The following is a 22,743-nucleotide window of genomic DNA, read 5'->3' as shown; positions in this document are numbered from 1 at the left end:
CCTCATGAGAAACTCACATGACAATACAGTGGTGCCTCGCAAGATGATTGCTTCGCATAACGATGAATTCGCTTTACAACGAGGTTTTCGGAGCGATCTTGCACTTTAACGATGTTTCCTATGGGCGATTTTTGCTTTACGATGTTAGGGACCTTGCCTCGCAAGACGGTTAAATTTTAGGTCCCTGGTTTTCATTTTACGATGTTTTTGACAGCTTGGTCGTGCTTCGCTATACGAGTCTTTTAATGGTCTCTGTTTCGTTAGATGGCTGTCTTCGCTTGGGAACCGCACTTCGCTTAACGATGTTTCCTATGACAATTTTCATTTTACAATGACAATCCGTTCCCATTGGAACGGATTATCAGGTTTTCAATGCATTTCAATGGGAAAATGTGTTTCGCAAGACGACGTTTTCGCTTAACAGCAATTTTCGCGGAACAAATTAACATCGTCTTGTGAGGCACCACTGTAAGAATATGGGGAAACTTAAGCTGAATGGGAAGATTTGTTTTTAGGGTTTTATATAACTCTCATGCCATTCCTTAATTTTCAGTACTACAGTATATGTTCAATGGCTGATGGAGAAAAGATAGCCAAAGCTATGCATTCATTCCTTAAGGAAAGCATGGCCAAAGGAAAAATTTCAAATGGTGTGTTTGGAAATTTGTGCATTATTTCCAATTTGCTCACCCTAAAATCTGCTATTTCAATAAACAAATGTATGATTTGTATTTGTTGGATCTGAAAGTAAGCATCACTGAACTCAATGAGACCTGCTTCCATGCAAATATACACAGTCGAAAAAAAATCTTTATTCCTAAACAGGCCTATAAGAGTGATTTGAGATGTTTCTGGTTTTGGAGCTGCTGATTTTTTTTTTCATGTTTTCTGATTTTCAGAGTATTGACATTGCTCATCAAAATATGATCAAAGGGCGAATTTTTATCAACAAAGGTTCGGTAGAAAACAGTCAGATTAACCGAAGTCCCTTTTCTTATCTTCAGAATCCAGACTCAGAAAGGAGCAGGTAAACGAAAAAAGAAAAATTATAATCTAGCCAAGACCCAGAATTTAGGCCTTATGAATGCTCTTGCAATGTTAAGTACTGAACTATGATTTATTTATCATATACTTGTTATCCTTATCATGAACAGAGGAATTTAGATTTCTCAACAAGAACATAGATTCACATTGGTTTGGTGTTAGAATTCCTGATAGCACAGGTGTTAATGCAGTAAACATTGGAGTTGTTTTTCAGTTTCTCCCCACCGTGAGCTTTCCACTGCTATTTAGATAGCATTCACCAACTTGGCGTCCTCTTTAAGTGCTGGTTACAGTTCCTGTTATTTGCATGGAGTTATAGGCATTGCATTTCATCATCCATAGAGGAAGCCAGGTTGGGAAAGGTTGTTTTTTGAGGTGGATGGGAAATATGACATGCAGCATGTTCTCTGCCCCAGTACATCAGCTTGGGCTGCATACACAGAACAGACCCCTTTTTTCAGATCTCAAATCTAAAAGCTGTGAATAACAGCAAGCTAGTCAGACCTTTCCTCAGGAGATCGGTGATAACAAAGAGCATAACAGAAGGCATCTGAACAAGCTGATCTGCACTTCGGGCAAGGAGCAACACGCAATTATTCCACCTGATTTTTCATAGCCCCCTTTTGACGTAATAGAACAATTGAAGAGACCATGGTAGCATGAAGGGCCCTTGCTGCAGCTTGGCCCTGGATGCTCAACGGGAGGTTGCACTGATGTCATTTGGCATGATCTGGCAGGATGTTGCCTTGTACACACTGGATTAATGATGTGGACACAGAGCAGCTGGTGCTCGTTTCATACTGGGCAGGTGGGCAATTGCTTTCAGTAGTGATGCACCATGCATCTCTTTTTCTTCACACTGCTGCTGCTATCCATTTACTTGCCTTTCCCTCAGAAGCTAATACATATTGATGGAAATGATGAGGCATGCCATACAAACTGCTTTCACTGTATTTGGAAGGAGGACCAGCAACTCTAGGAGGTTAAAGGGGTTGATCATGAGCCCTGTACTGAGTCCAGGCAGTTGCTTGGCAATGTCTGTCTCTGCCCCCTGCATTCTGTGCAACCATACAGTCATTTTATTTATTTATTTATTTATTTATTGGACTTATATACCGCCCCATAGCGCTACAAGCACTCTCCGGGCGGTCTTCCGTACCCCCCCCCCCAATAACTGAAATGGTGTGTTCTGTGAGAAATCCCCACTGCATTGCCTCCATTGTGGCTCTTCTTCTATGCATCTGTTTCCAGCTAGGCAGCTATGTCATTATTCCCATGGTGAAAGCTGATTCTACTTTTCCCTCCCATACACTGCTCAGGTATTCTTCAAATATAGACAAAGAAATGGTATTGCTGAAGATGGTTGCTGATAATGGTCAAGACATTGGGATGTTAAGGTAGGAATTCTCAAGATACCATTAAAGAGGGGAGTGTATTCATGACATTGATGGATCTCCATTCTATTTGGCTAAATACAGTGCCTTTCAGAGTTGTAGTTTTGGAAGACACAGCTGTGTTAGTCTGTGCAAGCATATCAGACAAAATCCAAAGAAACAAAAAGACAAAGTGAACATGTTCACAAAAGTTCACATTAGAATATACTGTAATAGTCTACAAGATGCCACGTGTTTTGTCTTTTTTGTTGCTTTGTTTCTTTGGATTTTGCTTGATATGCTTGCACAGACTAACATGCCTACGTCTTCCAAAACTACAACTATTAAAGGTGGAGGAGGATATCCCACCATATCCAGATGCATTGTTCTTTCTGTTTTATGGAAAAAATCAGGGTAGCTGAGAGATGAACATTAACACAGATTAGCAGGTGTGTTAACAGAAACAAGGAGATACGTAATTGAAAAATGAGTGTGCTGATTTGTTTTGAGGTGAGGAGAAGATGGCAAGGAATAGCCTACACAGTGAAACTCTTCCTTCCTTCCTTCCTTCCTTCCTTCCTTCCTTCCTTCCTTCCTTCCTTCCTTCCTTCCTTCCTTCCTTCCTTCCTTCCTTCTCTGACCTGTCTCACAGAAATGGGGCTCAAGGTAGCTCAAGGACATCAACAAAAGCACATGCTGTGATATTGCAAACAGAGAAGAATAAGTATGCTTTGGGCCACAACATTTAAATCAAAAACAAGCAAACAAACAGGTCAACAGAGACTGTGTTGAACAGAAAACTCATGGTCAAGCTAGATGAGACCCTTGGCATGTTTCTGGAAGCATGGATCCCTCAAGAGGCAAAAGACCTGTTTGTCAAACATTCACACTTTTGTCCTTATTTTCGTTTTGTTTTTTTTTTTGCATTTAACATGCTTTGCTTTAAGATTGGTATTTGAAAGGCAAACACCAGTGTATGCTATGGTGGCAATTGCTGAGGCACATATGCCAAGGAAACCCCACTGCTGGAGGAGTACTTAGTTAATTATAGGGAATAAGCATTTTCCTTGACATCTCATTTCACCAAGAGTTTGAATTTCTTGAGTTAATAAAAATGTAAAGTGGCTCTAAAAGTCTTAAGTCATTTTCCACTTCATACTGCAGATGGGGAGTGCTAGTTTTAAATGTTCCTCATGTAAGACTGAAAAGAACATCCTGTAAGTTAATAATTTGCATGCCAGGGAGAAAACTTTTAGCCAAGCTCTTTGCCTGTTGTACTAGTTTTTTGCTCATGGGCACTTTTCATATCAGGAATATTCAAAACTGTGATCCATCAGCAGCAGTCAGAAGTAGCAGAATCCAATATACCACCTCAGACACTGGTTAACTCTACCATGTGTAGAGACAAATTGCTGTGATATGAGGAGTTAGCCTGTCCTTGGGTTAGAGTATTAGGATTCTGTACAGGAACTCATCAGGTTCACCTCCTCTCTCAGCTCTTGGGTGGATCTAGGAAAGTTACTATTTTTTCAGCCTGACCCTAATTTACAGGTTCATTATGAGATTAAAGGCCAAGCTGCACATGATTTTGTACATAATTTGTACACCATCATAAAATATGTATGTAGACCATAACAAGGTTGGGTCAACAGTCTTCTGGCTTCCTATGGTCTTGATCAAAAGCGCACACACCCAACTGTTATAAACGTCAGGACAGAGACTCCCATTGACACTCAAAGGGATGTTTTCCTCATGATCCAATGGCAAGGGATGAGGGGAGATTTTGTCATTTTTTAAAAACCTTCCAACATACTATGATCCTAATTCTAATCATAACCACTAGAGATGAGCACAAACCTCATTTCAGAGGTTCCTGCCCATCTCTAATAACCACCCAACTCACATGCCTACTATTTGCCATTCAGAACCAAACCAAACCATTCCTGCAATTATATGTGGTACTGTATATTTGGCATCACATATAATTTGGTTCTAAGAAACTGCCAGGAACTTGTGGAAAAAGTATGGAATATCAATGTAAAATAGAAATCGAATCATTGCCTTTAGAGATCTGTATAACACAAGTTTAGATACCTGAATAAAGGAAGAAAGAGAACAGGCCTGAGGAAGTATGTCCACATTATTTTGATCGGTATCACAAAATGAATGCTTAGCCCATATCACAACCCAATTAAATCAAATATTTGAATGTTAAACTTACTTAACACTATTGATTTCAGTGCTCAATTGCCTGCCACTGAAATGACAAGGGTGTGGACTGGATTGAATAATTTCAATGTGTAAATACTATTAAATCAAGCTGTCTATCAATAGAACAATTCTGTACATGTCTGTCGAGAAGTACCAGTAAATACCACAGATGAAAACAGTGCTTACTTTCAGGTGTCAAATTATACCCTTATAAGTCAACACAGTTCTTACTGTTTGATTTTTCCTAGCTGGTTTGCTGTTCACCCAGTCAGTATGAACAGAACCAACTGCCTTACAAGTAGTGACAATGTCGGCTATGCAGCTTATCTCTTTGAACAAGAGAAGAATGAAGGCTACCTAACAGGACAGGTATGAACAGTTTCAGGTGATCTTCACAAAATGAATCAAGACCTTGTCAGTACTATGCCTTAACATATTCTAGTGTTCAACCCAGGGATATTAGCCAGTATCACTTGATGATCACATGATAAGACAAAGCTATTCCATATCATTGTTTACTATATTGTTTTCAATTTGAGCAAGAGTACAGTGGGGTCTCTACTTAAGAATGTCCCTACTTAAGAACAATCCAACTTAAGAACAGCTCCATTTGCTAAATTTTGATTCTACTTGAGAACAGAAATCCAAGATAAGAACAGGAAAAAAAACCTTTCCTGCTCTTTTTTTAACCTTAGGTCATCTTAGGTTAAAAAAATTCTCCCCCTAGTGGTAGAGTACGTATTAACCAGCTTTGCATTAGTTCCTATGGGAACTAATGCTTCAATGTACGAACGCACCTCTACATAACAAAAAAACAGCCAGAACGGATTAATTGGTTTTCAGTCCATTCCTATGGGAAATTTTCCTTCAACTTAAGAATGTTTCAACTTAAGAACACCATTCCAAAATGGATTAAGTTCTTAAGTAGAGGTTCCACTGTAGTTTCTATGGACGGAAAAGAGCAGATACAGATTAAATGGTTTTCAATGCATTCCTATGGGAAATGCAGATTCTACATAAGAACTTTTCAACTTGAGAACCACCTTCCAATACGGATTAAGTTCTTAAGTAGAGACCCCACTGTAAGTTACAGAGCAGTAATTTCAAAGTAATTGTAGTAAGTGTCTTGCCCTCTGCTTTCATTCTCCCATGGGGGAACTTTCTGTGTTCTTTACCTCAGTTTTCCCTCCTACATTGTCATCATTCCTAAGCAAAATTCTGGTCCAAAACTGATTTCCAAATTCTCATAAAACATTATTCACATCCCAGCAAAAGCTATGAATTTTTAAAAGTTGCATGTTTTGGCAGAAGATGCTAAAGGGCACAGTTAGGTCTCTTAGTCAAATTGATGGGGTGTAACAGTGCTTAAATAACTTTATCATGCCTTGAATGTTTCCATTAAAATTTTATTCTAGCCATAGGCAAACAATCAAGGGACAGTTCCTGGAACAGGAAATATGGATATGCTGGAACAAGAAGTATGTGTGTGCGCGCTTTTGGTTTCACTTAAACCTTCTAACCTTTATATGTGCAAGATAAAACACCTGCCCTGGATTTTATTATTTATTTTTAAAAATCAGAAATTTTGCCATCATCTAGACCAGTGGTTCTTAACGTGGGCGATAATGCTCCCCAGGGGGCGATTTCATTTTTCAGGGGGGCGGTAGAACGAAAAGGGGCGGCGTGGGGGCGCTGGAGCAGAAGGGGGGTGGTAGGGGGGCGATGGAGCAAGCCAAACCTGTGCAGATGGCTGCAGCCTTTTTACAGTGTGCATGAATATATATTTTCCTCCAATTTTAATTTAGTTTCAGACTTTTTGTCTTGAAATTTTTAGTTCCTGCATTTGTTTTTATGCCCTTTTTATATTTCTTTTTGCGTCTTAAAATTCACCTGCAACTAAATTATTAAATGTTACTTTTTGGGGGGGCATTTCATTTTCTTGGAATTTAATTTTGTTTTCAGGGGTAATTGGATTTAAGTGTCTTGATAAATAAATAAATAAATAAATAAATAAATAAATAAATAAATAAATAAATAAATAAATAAATAAATAAATAAATAAATAAATAAATAAATAAATAAATAAATAAATAAATCACTGCGGGGAGGGGGGCGATGATAACTTCCTCAATGGCTCAAGGGGGCGTTTCTTTCAAAAAGGTTAAGAACCACTGATCTAGACATCGAAATATCATCAAAGGATTCTAGTAAGCACTGATTCGTCATAAACTATTTCTTCCCCTAAGTTCCTGTCTTTTCATGGGCCCGATTATATATCAGCTTCCAGCTTTCCTATAGTTCTTAATTTGTATTCGCGAAGGCTTTCATGGCCGGGATCTAATGGTTGTTGTGGGTTTTTCGGGCTTCTTGGCCGTGTTCTGAAAGTGGTTCTTCCTAATGTTTCGCCAGTCTCTGTGGCTGGCATCTTCAGTTTGCTGTCCTCTGAAGATGCCAGCCACAGAGACTGGTGAAAAGTTAGGAAGAACCACTTTCAGAGCACGGCCAAGAAGCCTGAAAAACCCACAACAACCAGTTCTTAATTTGTTTTTTTCCCGTCTCATTTTATGTATTAGGGAAATATCCTCTTCTTTCCAAGAATCTGGAATTTTTCCTCTAGTTTCAATATAATCTGCTAACTTTTAAAAATGTGGACTTAAAGTTTCTTCCAATGCTTTATAGCAGGGGTGTCCACCCTTTCACCTTCCCTGGGCCACATTAGAAGATTAAAATTTGGTTTCGGCCGCACATAAATTTGGTTTGGGCCGCATGGGGGGGCAGCCCTAGCCGTCCTCCGCAGCCCCGCTCCAAGCGCGCTTACTGGCAGCTGCGATCTCAGATAGCAGAGGCTGCCAGCTTTGACTCCGGTGGCTTTATGAGGCCGGGAGGGGGTCCACCTATTGACAGGGATGGCACAATGCAGTCACGCGCCCCCCCGTCCCCTCGCCTCCCGCTCCTTCCTTCCTTCCCTCTCTCCCCTCCCAACCGTTGTGACGTGCCCCGGCCGCATTCCGGCCGCAAGCGCTGGCAGTGTAACTTGAAACTTTGGAATTTCTTTAAAAATAAAAAATTGCATTGGGCCGCATTACGAGCCGACCTGGGCCGCATGCGGCCCTCGGGCCGCAGGCTGGACAAGCCTGCTTTATAGTATTCAGCTGGCAGTCCATCTGGTCTGGGGGCTTTCCCATTTTTCTTTTTTTCCATGCCTCCACAATTTCACTTGTCATGGTTGATTTATTTAGATTTTCCAATTGTTGAGGCTAAATCTCCAATCCGTAAGTTTATCCAAATAGTGTCATTGTTGCTCCTGGTCGATTTCTTTCTTTTTATAAAGCTTGGTATAATTTTTTATTTTATTTTTTGGGGGGTATTTACTCTTGTTTATATGTTTCTAGCCCTTCCTTATCCAGTATTACATTGATCATTGTTTTTTCTCTCTCTTTTTAAATTCTGTATACTAACATCTTCCTGGTTTATTAGCATTCTCAAAGAAGTTTTGCCTTGCAAATTTAATTCCTCCCATTTGTTCCTGTTCCAATAAGTTGATTTTATGCTGCAATATACAGTATTTACCTTATTTGTAGGTACTTATTTTTATTTATTTATTTATTTGATTTGATTTATATCCCGCCCATCTGGTAGACTCTACCACTCTGGGCAGCTTAACTGTAGGGTTTTTTTCAGTTCCGTTTCTTCTTTCTTCAAGGATATTATTAATGATTGATATTGCTTATTTTTTTCTCTTTTCCTTCGTGCATTAAACTCTATCACAAACCCCCAAAAGTAGGCTTTTGCTGCATCCCATATAATTGTAATTTCTGTATCTTGGGATTTAATAATGTGAAAGAAAAATTCTAATTCTTTTTTTGATTTTAATAAGAAAGGCTTCATCTCTCAATAAGTAACTATTAAGTCTCCAACCTCCTCTTCTTGCAGCTTGTCCTAGAGTCATCGTTATTGGGTTATGGTCTGCATATGTGTTCAGTAATATTTCAGTTTCTTCCACTTAGTGTATTATGTCCACTGAAATCCAACAATTGTCTATTCTAGACCATGAACTGTGTTTGCTAGTACTGGATTTTTGGTGTGAATCAGCACTGTGATTTGAAAAGTTGGACGCTCCTTAGTGGTATGGCTAAGGAGAATGTCATACTGAGTCAAAAACTCACCATTAAAAAGGTGAGCATTTTCTAGGAGTCAGAGGAGAGAACTTAAAATCAAGACTTTGTGGTATAAAGACTGTGACTGTCTTTTTCTTTCAGGGACCATATGTAGCAGCATTTGCATCATCTAATCTAGGAGATGTGTCTCCCAACATAAAAGGTCCACACTGTGAAAACACAGGGGAGTCATGTGAAAATCTCCACAATTACTGCCCAGTAGGTGGGGTAAGTATTACCTCTAGATAAAAGATTATTCTTCTCTGAAGTTGAAAGTCTAGAGATTCCAGTCACTCCCTCATACTCAAGAAAGAAAAACTGTAATATGGTAGTTGGCTAAATGTAACAGCCTTTGACTCACCAAAGGGACTGTATTTGTCATTTGGGAGTGTGGGCGAGGGCATGTGGTGGCCACCATTTTGGAGGCTGCCAGTTGTCTCCTTCCCAGGAAGCACAGCAGCATGGAGGATCCTGAGGCAGTGGTCTCAGTCAATCAGGTTGGCTGGGGAGGGGGTATCTTCTCCTACAGGTGGTCCAGATTGGATGAATCAAATCCAGACCATCTCTGTGATTTAAAAGGAAAAATGCCAGCTGGAGCTGACATTTGGTTTTTGAATCTTCTGCCACCCATCTTCCCTTTAAGAGGGTGGAGTGGAGAGACATTATAAGACTCTGCTCAGGAGACCATAGAACTCTCTGCTCTTAGAGTGCTGGAAGGGATAACACAGAGGCAGATGCCCATGTGATTAACAGCATTTTCAGTTTACCTTGGTTATAACTAGAGATGGGCACGAACTAGAAAACCAGTGTTTCATGATGGTTTGTGGTTCATGGCTAACCATAAGCCGCCATGAATCCCCTGGAAAAACAAACTGGTTTCAAAATTTGAAGGAACACTGAGAGGTATAATTAATCATACAGGTGTTTTGGTAGACGGTTCCAAGCAGGACAGGTCATGTTTGAAGCAGAGACGTCACCTCCCGTACGAATTTCAATGAGATGTCCTCACTGCTTCAGTCAGGAGTTGCCTTAGGACCAAGTATAGGGGAAAAGAAAGGAGAAATGATGGAATCAGTTGTGAAAGCAGAAGATCTTTAGAAGGTGGGAGACTTTGTGGAGCAGTAGGAAGGAAAATCATGGAGGCATTGAGAAATACGAGCAGAGGCAAGAAGTTGCTTGATTATTTTCCTTATTGTATTTTGTTATATAATATAATACCTAAATTAAGCTGGCCTAGACCACCTTCTCAGGAGAATGTTTGCTTTTCTGAGTTAGAACTTTAATGTTTCAGGCCAGTTCATAAGCAGTTTGAGAGAACTGCACAGAATTAGAAAAGACACATGTTTCCATGATGCCCCTTTTAATAAAAATTATGGCAATAGCTTTGTACTCAGCAGCTTATGGTTTTCTCCTTTTGTTTTGTTCTTCTACAATCTAATTTAGGCCGAGATGTGTATGGCTAGAGGTCCTGGTGAGGATATGTTTGAGAGCACCCAAATAATTGGAAGGAATATCTACTTGAAAGCAAAGGTGAGCCTTAATGAACAGATACAGTTTTGCTTTATACAAATGTTAATCTATGATACATTGAAAATGTCCTGGATAATGACGGGGCCTGGTTAGCCATCAGACAAGATGGTGGCTTGAATATGATTCCACATACCTAACACATGTGAGTAACAGGAACTATTTTCTTAACAACCTGACTCTTGCAAATAAAGAATTGGAATGAAACTCTATCTGAAGCAACAAATAAATCATAGTCTTAGAGTGTACTTACACATGAAAAGCTCCCTTGAAGCACTTGCTTCAGACTCTGTCTGTGGACCACAAAAAAAATGGAAAAGGCAGTAGGCTAACTGTAGATCTGAAGGGCTGTTTTGAGAACTGTTTCTACATGTCCAAATGGAGTTTTAAGGGAACAGGACACCTACCCTGTAATCAATCAAAAGGAAACAAACTAACATGGAAACAAAATTTATATAAATATCAAGAGTGCAGCGAATGAGGTCTTAGAAATGAGCCTATTCCATGATGGAAAAATTGAGATGCTACTGGACACAATATCACTTCTTAAAACCATCACAGCTTCCTGAGTTTGCCCCCTTGATATAATCTTCTTAGAAGTGGAAGGGACCCTATGGATCATTGAGTCTAGCTCTTGGTTGTTCACATGCTTTGTTGACTCTGAGTCAGCCCCAGATATACTGAGATGGGAGTTCCAAATTATCAATTATGTCAATACTCAGAGGAATTTTTATATATCAGAAGGGTCATAATCTCAAAACAGCGAGGGAAGCTATCAGACCATACTTTGGGCTTATTGTAACACTCACATAAATAAAAGGAAGAGGAAGGAAGGAAGGAAAGAAGATCTTAAATAAGTAGAAAATTCTTTTTATGATGTTTAGAAAGGCTGTAGTCCAGTTCTATGTTCAGCAGCAGGTACTGTAATTCTGAGGGTAGAGGAAGGGATCATTGTCCTAACTTTCTTCTCTCACAATGTTATCTATTGTGGGGCTAATCTTCTCAGTACAGTGGACCCTCTACTTACGGAATTAATCTGAATTGGAACGGTGGCTGTAGGTCGAAAAATCTGTAGGTCGAGTCTCCATTGACCTACAATGCATTGAAAACTGATTAATCCTGTAACCGGCCATTTTTGTTCCATTTTTCTTCCATCTTGGTTTTTTTCTGGTCTGTAGGTCGATTCTCAGGCTGCAAGTCGAACCTAAATTTTGCGGCCAGAGAAGTCTGTAACTCAAAAAGTCTGTAAGTCGAGCCATCTGTAAGTCGAGGGTCCACTGTACCTCCTCCTGGCTAGAAAGAAAGACTAGCTTCATGAGGTAATAGCAGAAGAGAAGAAGTTACATTACAAGAGCTCCTATCCTCTGCTAAATGAATATTATGGCTGGAGGTCCAGAGCCAGGTTTACCATGTGGCAGAGAGAAGATGCTGCCTCAGGGAGAAAATATTGAAGGACAGGGAGTTAACAAAACAGTGTGTGCCATGTGGCTTGCTGTGTAACCTCCAACGCAAGGGAATTTTGAAGGTCTTTTCCAGCCATAGAATCCTGCAGAGGCTGCAGCATTTCTCCATTTGATACTGGAAATCACCAGAAAGCCATTTCTGAGTTAAAAACATCAGCTCCCTGTTTTAAAGCCAAAGGAGATTGACGCAAAGGAAAAATAATAGGAGCAGACCTTGCTTTAGAGGGGAATGACATCCCAAGAGTAGTGGTTCCTAACCTTGGGTAACCCAGGTATTCTTGGACTGCAACTCCCAGAAACCCCAGCCAACACAGTTAGTGATGAAGGCTTTTGGGAATTTCAGGCCAAGAACACCTGGGTTACCTAACGTTGGGATCCACTCCCCTAGATGCATAATTCCTGGGGTTGCGGGGGGTTATTTAACATTGGGAAGACTGTTTTCTCAGGGGCATCCAGGGGTTGCACAAATGCATCCTTCAGATCAGATGATTCCCATGCCAGCTATAAGCTCACCTGCAAACTTCAGGTGCAGGATTTTCTCCTGTCAGTCTTGTAGAAGTTGGCCCATCTGGTCAGCTTTTGAACCTGTATGTTCAAAACCAGATGCCCATCAGTAGTATCTTAATATACCATATTTTTCTGTGTATAAGATGCCCCCATGTATAAGACCCCCCCTTTCTAAGCCAAAATTAAGAACTCAAAGTGGGGCTTAGCAAGTGTAGGGGGAAAGGTATCAAATCATGCAGGCTTAGCAAAAGGACAGTGAAAGGGATCTAAGAAAAAGGAGGGGGAAAGTCCAAGAAAAATCCCTTTGATCCTTTCCCCCTACACTTGCTAAGCCCCATGGGAATTAGTAAGCAGAGGGGAAAGGAAGGATCAAAGCCCTGGAGGATCACTTTGATCCGCTTTCCCCTACACTTGTTTTTTCTCTCCTCAGCTTACTTCCGTGTGTAAGACAACCCTCAATTTTTAGTCTAAAGATTTTAGACAAAAGTATAGTCTTATACATGGAAAAATACGGTAGTCCAAAAAGAACAAGGAAAGGGGTGGTGTGGGATGTAGTGGCAGAGAGGGGACTGCCGCCTTGCGTTTCATATGTGGCAAAACAACAACAACAACAAAGTATGTCTTGGGCCAGCTAAGGGCTTGCTCCTTCTCTCTGTCTCAAGAGTAAAGAGCAAAGCAGTGCCCTCACAGTGGGGCTGCAGCTCAGTGTGGTCCAGCCTGCTCTGCCCATTTGAAGCACGGATACAGTAGTTTGAGGATACAGGTAAGCAGACTGGAGCTGCCTTTTCAGTGACTCTTATCTGTATTCCAGGAACTATACATGACGGCCTCTGACGAGATCAATGGTCCCATTAGTTCAGCTCACCAGTGGGTCGACATGAGCAATGTTACTGTACAGCTCAATGCTACTCATACGGTAAATATTATTTATTTAGTATTTATTTATTTATTTATTTAAAGGACTGTCACTATATATTTTAGTCATTAAATAACAATCTACAGGTATTTAAAATGCACAGCTTAACTTTTCATAATGCTTTCCCAAAAGGTTAAAACATGCAAAGCAGCCTTGGGGTACAGTTTTGCTGCAGGTACCATAGATGGGCCAGGAATGTTCAATTTTACCCAAGGTAAGTGATTTTTGTTAGTAGGTGCATAATATTTAGCATTCACCACTGACCTTGAAATCTGTTGGTGATCATTCTGATATATCAGATATCTTTTATTCTAGTGCAACCTTGGCAAGCGGCCTTCTATGTTGGCATCATGTACGGATAACTTTTAGAGTCTGGCTGATGTGCAGTATATTAGAAGTTAAAACAGAAACAATGATACAGTAAATGAAAACAGCACACCATAAAACCAGGATAAAATTGTTAGCAAAAACCTGTTGACAGTGTCCTCAGCCTGAAAACCAGCAGACTAATAACAAAAATTAGCAATTGCATTATAAACATTTTTGGAGGGAAAACTAAGAAAATTTGTTAGCTAGTTATTGTTTCCAACAAGAGAACTGAAACAACATATCCTTCAAACTCCTTTTGAGAGTTCTGGGTTATGTAAATTACGATTTAAAAAAAGAAATTTATCTACTAGATTCTAGCTGTAAATTTTCCACGTGTATTAGCTGAAAACCTAACCAGGAGGCTGGAAACAATCTTCTGTCTCATTTCTGTCGACAGGGACCATAGAAGGTAATTCGTTCTGGGATGCTGTCCGTGACGCATTTCTTGTTAACCCATCCAATGAAACAAAAGAATGCCACAAACCTAAGCCCATCTTCTTTCCTACAGGAGAGGTATCTTAAAAATAATAATAAATGTCACCACCAGGAGTACATTCCTTTTTTTGCTTAGCTTGATTCAATTGGTTTATTGTTGCCACAATCTAGGGAGATAGCATTGCAACAGTCCCAGTGGTGGAAAATTTCAGGGATGTACTGATTATCCAGGTTGGTCTTTCTTGGGAAACATAGCTCTGGAATCTCATGGCAGGTTGTAACATATGCACATGTACAGGTTATACTTAGGTGGATCCACAGCTTACTTCTCCAACTGAGAGCTAAATTTGTTGTTCCTCATTAGCAACCCAAGTCATCACACAAGTTCCTTCCTCTTTGCAGTAGTAGTATTTGTTGTTGTCTTACAAGACACATTAATCACCCATCTACAGAAAAAGACAAAAGCCTATCTCACAGCCATAAATACTGCACTCTCAAGCCAACTACACCAGAGCACAGAGTGCTGTCCTCTGAAGATGCTGGCCACAGAGACTGGCGAAACATTAGGAAGAACAACCTTCAGAACACGGCCAAAGAGCCCGAAAAACTCATAACAACATGTTGTTGTCTTAGCTTGCACAGATTTCACTTACCCCATACTTATCTTGGGCAAGACAGTGGTGCTGATGATGAAGGCCAATGTTTCCGGTCATGTTGAATGCACAGAAAATGTTGTGCCTTTTTAGCTGGCCTACATACCTTAGTTACATTGCAGCTAGATAAGGTAATGCACTCTTCATGGGGCTGCCTGGGAAAAGTGCCTGGAAACTTCAGTGGGTCCAAGACACAGCAGCCAGATTACTAACTGGGGCTGGACACAGGGGTTGCATAACCCCCGTTACAGCAGCTCCACTGGCTGCCAACCTGTTTCTGGGCAGAATTCAGAGTAATGATTGTAGCCTATAAAACCCTAAATGGCTTGGGCCCAAGCTATCTTAAAGACCACATCTCCCTTTACGAGCCTGCTCAAGATTATCAGAAGATAGGCCTTCCTCTCGGTCCCCTCACCTTCACAGGTACATTTGGTGGGGACGCAGAAGAGGGCCTTTTGTGTTGCTGCTTCCAGACTCTGGAACTCCCTCCCACAGGAGGCCAGGCTGGCCCCATCTTTGCTGTCCTTCCTCAAGTAGGAAAAAACCTTTCTCTTTAGGCAAGCTTTCCCTGAGTGAATGGCTGCCGAGTGGGGTTTTTTAAAATAGGTTTGGTACCTTACTGCATTGAATGCCTTTTTGTTTGTGTCACTTCTGTCTTTTGGTATTGTATTCATTGATCCTTTAAATATTGTACACTCGTTGTTACTAATCTTAAATACTGTATTTTAATTGCTGTAGGCTACCTTGGGCCCTTTTAAAGAAGAAAGGCAGGTTAGAAATTGAATGAATGAATGAATGAATGAATGAATGAATGAATGAATGAATGAATGAATGAATGAATGAATGTATGCTGCTTAAAAGCCTGCCTGAAAAGGAAGCATTCAGCCACCAATCTCCTGAACATGGAGAAGGTAGAGTTCAGCCTTGGCAGCTCTGGTATTTTGTTTTGCCCATTTAATCCTGTGCTTTTCCACCTTCGAAATTTACAACATGCACATTCAAAAGGTTTACATAAACCTCAGGGGAGAACAAGTGCACATGTGCGTTTTTCTGTACCACACTTTTCTGGATTGCTCTCATTTACCATGCACACTCTGCAGTGGGTGATAAAGAGACATTAAAACTTCTTCTGTCTTCAAAACTATCTTGGACTATGTACAATATTGCAGACTGTTATTATTTGAAAGGCAGAACGAGATTGAAATAATTAGTCTGAAAAGTCACATGATGTCAATTGTTATCATACACAAAAAGGTTTAATGGTTGTTGTGGGTTTTCCGGGCTCTTTGGCCGGCCGTGTTCTGAAGGTTGTTCTGAACAACCTTCAGAACATGGTCAAAGAGCCCAGAAAACCCACAGCAACCATTAGATCCTGGCAGTGAAAGCCTTCGCGAATACACAAAAAGGTTTATTAACCTACTAATTATCATTGCTTGTGGCGATAGCCAATGAAAGCAACTGGGTCTTCACGTGCAGAGCTGTTATTTTTAAATGCTGGATTCCCACCAAACAGCTGGTGAGAGACATTCCTCTGTACAACAGTAGATTTGAGATATGCGGATGATAACTTCTTAATCCCTCTAAAACTGGAGCAAGGAACCTGTGATGATTGGACTGCAATTCCTGTCAGAACCAGCCAGCATGGTTAACGTTCAGGAAAGACAGAGATTGTAGACTAACATCTGGAGAGTCACAGGTTCCCTTGCCTTGCCATTAAGGCTTCAAACTGAAGCCTGCAAATGGAAGACTGGGTCTTATCTCTCCCCCAACACATCTGGATCTATTGTTCCAGTCAACTAATGAGGATGAAGCTTATTTATTTATTTATCCTTTTCCTAACTGCATGCATTCATAAGTAGAGGCTTTTTTTTTCAGTGCTTTGATCCAACATTGCCATTATCTAGCAACATTGCTACAGGCTCCTATTTATTCCTCCCTCCGTATTGGAGGGCTTTGGTGGACATTTTAGCAGCGGGTATAGAATACTGGGAACATGCTTTTGTTTTTACTAAATCCAAATATATAGTTGTCTTGTGTGAACTGAGTGGAGACAGAAAATATTTGAAGGTGTCTTGGGGGTAATCAGGTGGGGATGGTCTGCCCTTAAGTCAGGGTGAGGGAACCCATTGCCTGTTGGATGTTGGAGTCCAGTTCTCCTTAGTTGCAGTCATCATGACCAGAGTTTGGTGCCTCAGTAGCTAAAGGAGTCAGAATGCAACATCTGGAGAAAAGTAACAGTTTCCTACCCTTGTCTTGTTACAGTGATTTGCCAGTCTTATTCCTTCAGACAGTTCTCCCTACGCTGTCAAAAGCCCCTTTAGTAACATGGGGGGGGGGGAGAGTTTGGCTTGGTTGTTAACAGTATCTTTAAAAATAATAATAATAATGATTCACACAGAATTCCGTTTCTTTCCTAAATTTCTCAAGCTTTCAATCCCCTACCCATGGCATCCTAGCATTGTCGATGTTCAAATACTTACGGTTGGGTCTCTGGCGATACTGGCTATTCCAGGAGAGTTTACGTATGTATCCACGTCCTCTGTTGGTAGTAAATCATGTTTTTTAAATGTATTTGGGTGAAATTTTGTACTGAGCTCAGAAACAGCATAAGGAAAGTTCCATGGGCAAAAGCTTGTGCTGCAAGATACGTCTGAGGCTACACGTTTCCAAATGTTATGGAGAAGAGCTAGGAAGATAAACTAGACAATACTATACTAATATACTGTACAATCAACAGAGGAAAATCCACTCCCTATTTTACTGTACAGAACAGTTAGAATCCAGTGGCCTCAATCCAGCAAAATATAGTCATGACTAAGGCTGAAATTTTATATACTTCCTTGAAAGTAAGCCCCATTAAATTCAATGGAATTTGAGTAGATATACATAGTTACCCTAGAAGATTCATGGAAAGTGCTGGAACATAAGTCAGTTGCACTGCAATGCGAGGAGAACTGTGGTGCATAGAAGTTTCCAGGTCACCCCTGCTCCCTACTATTATGGGAATGTCAATGATTATCCTTGATTTTCTTCTAACCTAAAGAGTTCCAGATCTTCAGACTTCCTTGAAGTTGATCTTATTGCACAATAGCTGTGTGGAACATATGGAGACATACTAATTCCATGTCTTTCAGGACAATGTCTGGACGAAGACTACGTGAAGCCATTAAAACTGTAAGTTAGCAGTTCCCAAATTTAATGAGAGTTAAGGCTCTCCCAGTTTCCCCTTGAAGGAGCTGACTAATTAACAAAGCCAGCTGGGCAATTGCTCTTTCTACTGTTTCGGTTTCAGTCTCTGCCTACATGCTCAGACCCCAACCCACTGCCACACTCCTCCCATTTAAACTAGACAGACCATGCAAACATACACCTTATTTGCAGTAGGAGCTTCTAAAATCACACACATAAAGCGCTGTGGAGGAGGACTTAAGGTGAAGGGGACAGTTCTTGCCTTCCAGTTGTGTTCATTTCTCTACTATCTATTCTTATTTATTTATTTATTTATTTATTTATTTATTTATTTATTTATTTATTTATTTATTTATTTATTTATTTATTTATTTATTTATTTATTTATTTATTTATTTATCCCATTCCCATTAGTGTCGTAGCACTACTCTGGGCGGGTTACAATCTCATAAAACAAAAAACACAGAAATATTAAAACTGATAACAAAAAACAAAAAAAAAGAAAACCAGATGGCATTGATTAATCTCAGAGCAGATGGAGGAAAGGGGGAGGGAAGAGGAGAAGGGAAGAAGAAGAAAAGGGCAAAGGAAGGTGGTTAAATGGGATTGGTGTGGAAAGTCTCCCTGAAAAGCAATGTCTTTAATTGTTTCTTAAAAGTCCACCGGGGGTTAGGCGAAGATTCTCCAGGAGCTGGTTCCATAAGGTTGGAGCCACCACAAAAAAGGCCCTACCTCTTGCAGAGGATTTATAAGCCTTCTTCGGGCTGACTAGCTGGAGGAGCCTCAACTGGGATGACCTTGTGGGTCCGGTAGATGCCATTAAGGAGAGATGCTCTGACAAGTAATGCAGGCCCAAACTGTGGAGGGAGTTGTATTATTATTATTATTATTATTATTATTATTATTATTATTATTATTATTATTATTATTATTATTATTATTATTATTATTATTATTATTATTTCATTTGTACCCCGCCTATCTGGACCAATGGACCACTCTAGGCAGCTTCCAACATAAAATTTAAACAATAAACACAGCAAGTATGTTAGTGTCAAAACCTTGAACCTGACCTGGGATACCGGGTAAACAGTGTAGGCAAGCCAGAACTATAATGATGTGGTCAAATTTGCTTGCACTAACCTCCAGTCTGGCTGCTGCATTCTGGACCCACTGAAGTCTCTGAATCAGGGTCAAGGGGAGCCCAACGTAGAGGGCATTGCAGTAGTCAGTCCAGGAGATTACCAGGGCCTGCACTAAAGTCCTGAGGGAGTCCTCGTCTAGGTTGGGGCAAAGTTGGGTGATTTTTCTAAGCTGGTTGAAGGCTGATCTAGACACAGCTGCAATATGGGACTCCGAAGAGAGAGCTAGGTTCAGAAGAACACCCAAATTACACAGTTGGTCTTTAAACTGGAGGGGAGTATCTTCCAGCCAAGGGACCATCCCCCTAAACCCATCGGAGGTTCCCCCCCACCCAGAGCAAAATCTCTGTTTTGTCCTGGTTCAGTTTGAGCCTGGTATGACTGCAACTGATTGGCCACCACCCTCTTGATCACCTTGCCCAGGACTGGTATGTTAGCGATTTGATGAAAATTGTTAAGATTGAACGTATGAGGTAGGGGGAGGATGTACTGAGGCCTGTTATACTCTTCTCCCAGTAACCCTGCCACCTAGACCAGTGGTTCCCAACCTTGGGTCCCCATATGTTCTTGGACTACAACTCTCAGAATTCCTAGCCAGCAAAGTTAGTGGTGAAGACTTCTGGGCATTTAGTCAATCTCAAGACCTAAGATTGGGAACCACTGGCCTAAATTATAGCGGTGACCAGAAACAGAATTTTCAGTGATGGTTTATGGAATGGCCTTCTCAGAGAGGACTTTGAGATACGTTATTATCATGTAGGCACCAGACCAGTGTGTTTCTATCTTTCTAAGATTTTTATAACTGTACGTAATTGTAGTACAGTATTTTCATTTTGTTTTTCAACTTTGGCTTTGTTCAAATAAACAAAAAAACACAATTTCAGTCATGATTTGATTTTAATTTTGTATATGTTGTCCTTTTTTGTATTTTATTTATATTTGCATTGTGTGTCATCAGGAACACAATGTCATGCTGAAAATGTAAGGTATAAAGTAAATAAAGAAAGACAATACTTATGCTCTCAGAATAGCCCGTTCTGAATGTTTATTGACTGATCTGGCCTGGTTTTATTTTAGGAATTTGCAACTCATGGAAAACCAGGAATGAATGTTGTAATTGCAGGACTGTGCAATGTTTATACACATTATATAACTACTTTTGAAGAATATCAGGTAAAAACACTGGCAGCCCTAAACCAAAACTTTTTAAATGTTTAATGTTTTATTAAGGTCATGAGCTCAAAACAAAACAAAACAAAATGTACCCACATTTATTTGTCTCAATGAAAAACTGAGAATTAATTGCCACTGAGAATAAATCTGGATGAATGTGGATATCCAATATGCAATATATCTGTGGCTTATGGCACCTCTTACACTCTGTCTGTTGTCTAGTGATCTGACAAAACCATGGGATATTGAATCATCCAGGCACTCTTTTCTCACTTCGTAGATTCAGCGATATGAAGGAGCATCAACCATTTATGGACCACATACTTTGTCTGCGTACATTCAGTCATTCCGAGGTCTAGCCAAGGCTATTGCTACGGTAATAAAAAAACCTGTCTGCATATAACATCAAAAACTGTGGCCAAGAATGGGTTCCTTACGTCCTTTATTTAATTAGAAATAGGAAAGTAGATGCTTTCTTGCCTCAGTGGCTTAGGTCTCTGGATGTGAAGCCAGAGGTTGGGAGTTCAATTCTCCACTGTGCCTCCTTGACAGGAGCTGGACCTGATGATCCACAGAGTCCCTTCCAGCTCTGCAGTTCTAAGATGAGGATGATTTTAAAAGCCAGCTTTTAAACTTCTTCAAATGTCCTCATTACAGGAAGTCAGTGTAAAAAGATTATTCTGGCTAGGTAGCACCTACTTTCTGAAGTCCTTTAACCAGCAAAGAAGAATTGTATCTTCAGATAGGCCCCTCTCATTTAAGGTCAGTTACTGTAGGAAAGGGCTGTTGTTTTCATTAGCAAAAGTATTTTTAATTGTCTTTTATATTTGTGTCTATGTTTTCATTGTATTTGGTTTCACTGGAATTTTTCTGTTGTTAGCCACCTTGAATGCCATTTTGGCCATAAGCTTAAAAAGAAAATTATTCATCCTTTTCATTGATTTCATAACCCAATATCCCGCGGTATAGTTCTGCTGGATTCTGCTGCTTCTGCCAGTGGAATCAGGACTTTCTTCCTCTTCTGGTACATCCCTCTGTAGCACAAAGAACATGCTCTGTAAGATCTACCGGCCTTCCAGAGCAGGTTCTTAAGCCAGGGGAGGGAGGAAGCTGCAATGGGAAAGGCTTTCCTTTGCTTTCCAGTTCCACTGGCAGAAGCAGCGGCTCATTAATAGATGAAATGGTGGGTCTACTGCAAGGGCTCCTGGGCAGATGCAAAACAACAACGTGACCCTCATTTCCACTAGTCTCATGGATCTACTGGAGATGAAGATCATGGGTACCTCTCGCATCTGCCTGGACAGACAGCCTAGCTGTGTTGAGCAGCCCATACCAAGCTGCTAAAGCAACTCTTTCAAGCCAGAACATTGTTGATGGATTTCTGTACACTGAGTCTGACTGTTAGTCCACCTAGTCCTATGGTGCCTCATCAGAAAACAAGTAGCTGACCAACAACAAAAGCTCAGAGAACTATGTATTCCACCATTCTGTCACAACAGTGGCCAACCAGATGCCCAGTCAGAGGCGCACAGATACGACATGAGTATAGCAGTACCTCCTGCTTCGGTTGCCCAGAAACAGGTACCCGTGTCTCCGAAACAGGAGATCATCTTAAGTCATCATGACTAGGAGCCATTGAATGCCATACTCTGTATAAAGGTGGCAAACCTCAGACCCTGGGACTATATCAAGCCCTTCTAGGGTTCCCCCTTGCTCTCTCAGCTTCCCTCAATGGCCCCGGCACCTTCCCTTTCACACCACCCTTTGATGGTGTCTTACCTTTTTCTGCATGCCTTCCCTCTTCTTCTAAAAAGTTGAAATGCATCTCCTAAGGCTTAGTGATTGGGAGTTACGAGATTTAAGGTAGATTACGCCAGTATTTTTGGTTCCCATTCTATACCTGCAGCCTCACCCATCATTACAATGCGGCTCCCAAATAATTTTTCCAAAATTGAATGTGGCCCTCAGGCTGAAAGAGAAGCTCCACCCTTGTACTGCATTAATTGCTTGATGTCTCTTTTAAAGCTGTTCATGTAGTCATCATACAGCCACCATTAAATGTTCTGAAACATAGTAATTTTAACTGCAGGCATTGTGAAGAAATATATCTTGTTTCTCAGTGCTGAACATCCAAGTATTTGGCTTCACAGAATAAACGTAGGGTCTACTATAGCCAAGGGGGGCAACTTGAAGATATCGTTGGACTACAGCTTCCGTCAGCCATTACCAGCGTAGCCAATGGCAATGCGTTGTGGGTGTGATCCAACAAGATTTTTCAATGGGTGCCAGAAACTGAGCCTCAGACTTTCCATATGCAGAGCATTCTAAATGCTAACATAACAGTCAGATTTTCTAAATGTGGGCCACTGTGTTGCCTTTACACAGGGCACCATCTGCAGACAAAACAGAGATGCCAGTAACCTTTGAGAAACCTAAAGATCTGCAGAAATACAAATCATATTTACAAAGAAAACTCATAGAAGGATATCTTTCCCACTCCACAAAAGGATCCAATAAAGAATTGAGCATGCTTAGAATATCGGCCCAAAATTGGAAAACCTGAGTACAAGGGAGTAAATTGGAA

General features: G+C 40.6%; 1 protein-coding gene across 1 annotated transcript in view; it reads left to right on the top strand.

Annotated features, from left to right (window-relative positions):
- Positions 1–22,743, top strand: part of ASAH2 (N-acylsphingosine amidohydrolase 2) — a 39,774-nt gene that overhangs the window by 13,132 nt on the left and 3,899 nt on the right. The window contains exons 5-16 of the mRNA XM_020803190.3: positions 900–1,027; positions 2,364–2,441; positions 4,877–4,997; positions 8,888–9,013; positions 10,229–10,315; positions 13,094–13,198; positions 13,331–13,412; positions 13,965–14,080; positions 17,083–17,177; positions 17,790–17,829; positions 20,064–20,159; positions 20,440–20,535. Coding sequence (XP_020658849.3) covers positions 900–1,027; positions 2,364–2,441; positions 4,877–4,997; positions 8,888–9,013; positions 10,229–10,315; positions 13,094–13,198; positions 13,331–13,412; positions 13,965–14,080; positions 17,083–17,177; positions 17,790–17,829; positions 20,064–20,159; positions 20,440–20,535 — 1,170 coding nt within the window. The remainder of the gene's footprint in view (positions 1–899; positions 1,028–2,363; positions 2,442–4,876; positions 4,998–8,887; positions 9,014–10,228; positions 10,316–13,093; positions 13,199–13,330; positions 13,413–13,964; positions 14,081–17,082; positions 17,178–17,789; positions 17,830–20,063; positions 20,160–20,439; positions 20,536–22,743) is intronic.

The sequence above is a fragment of the Pogona vitticeps genome, chromosome 3 (assembly GCF_051106095.1).
Source record: "Pogona vitticeps strain Pit_001003342236 chromosome 3, PviZW2.1, whole genome shotgun sequence".
Classification (NCBI taxonomy): Eukaryota; Metazoa; Chordata; class Lepidosauria; order Squamata; family Agamidae; genus Pogona; species Pogona vitticeps.
This window is presented reverse-complemented; position numbering and strand designations above follow the sequence as displayed.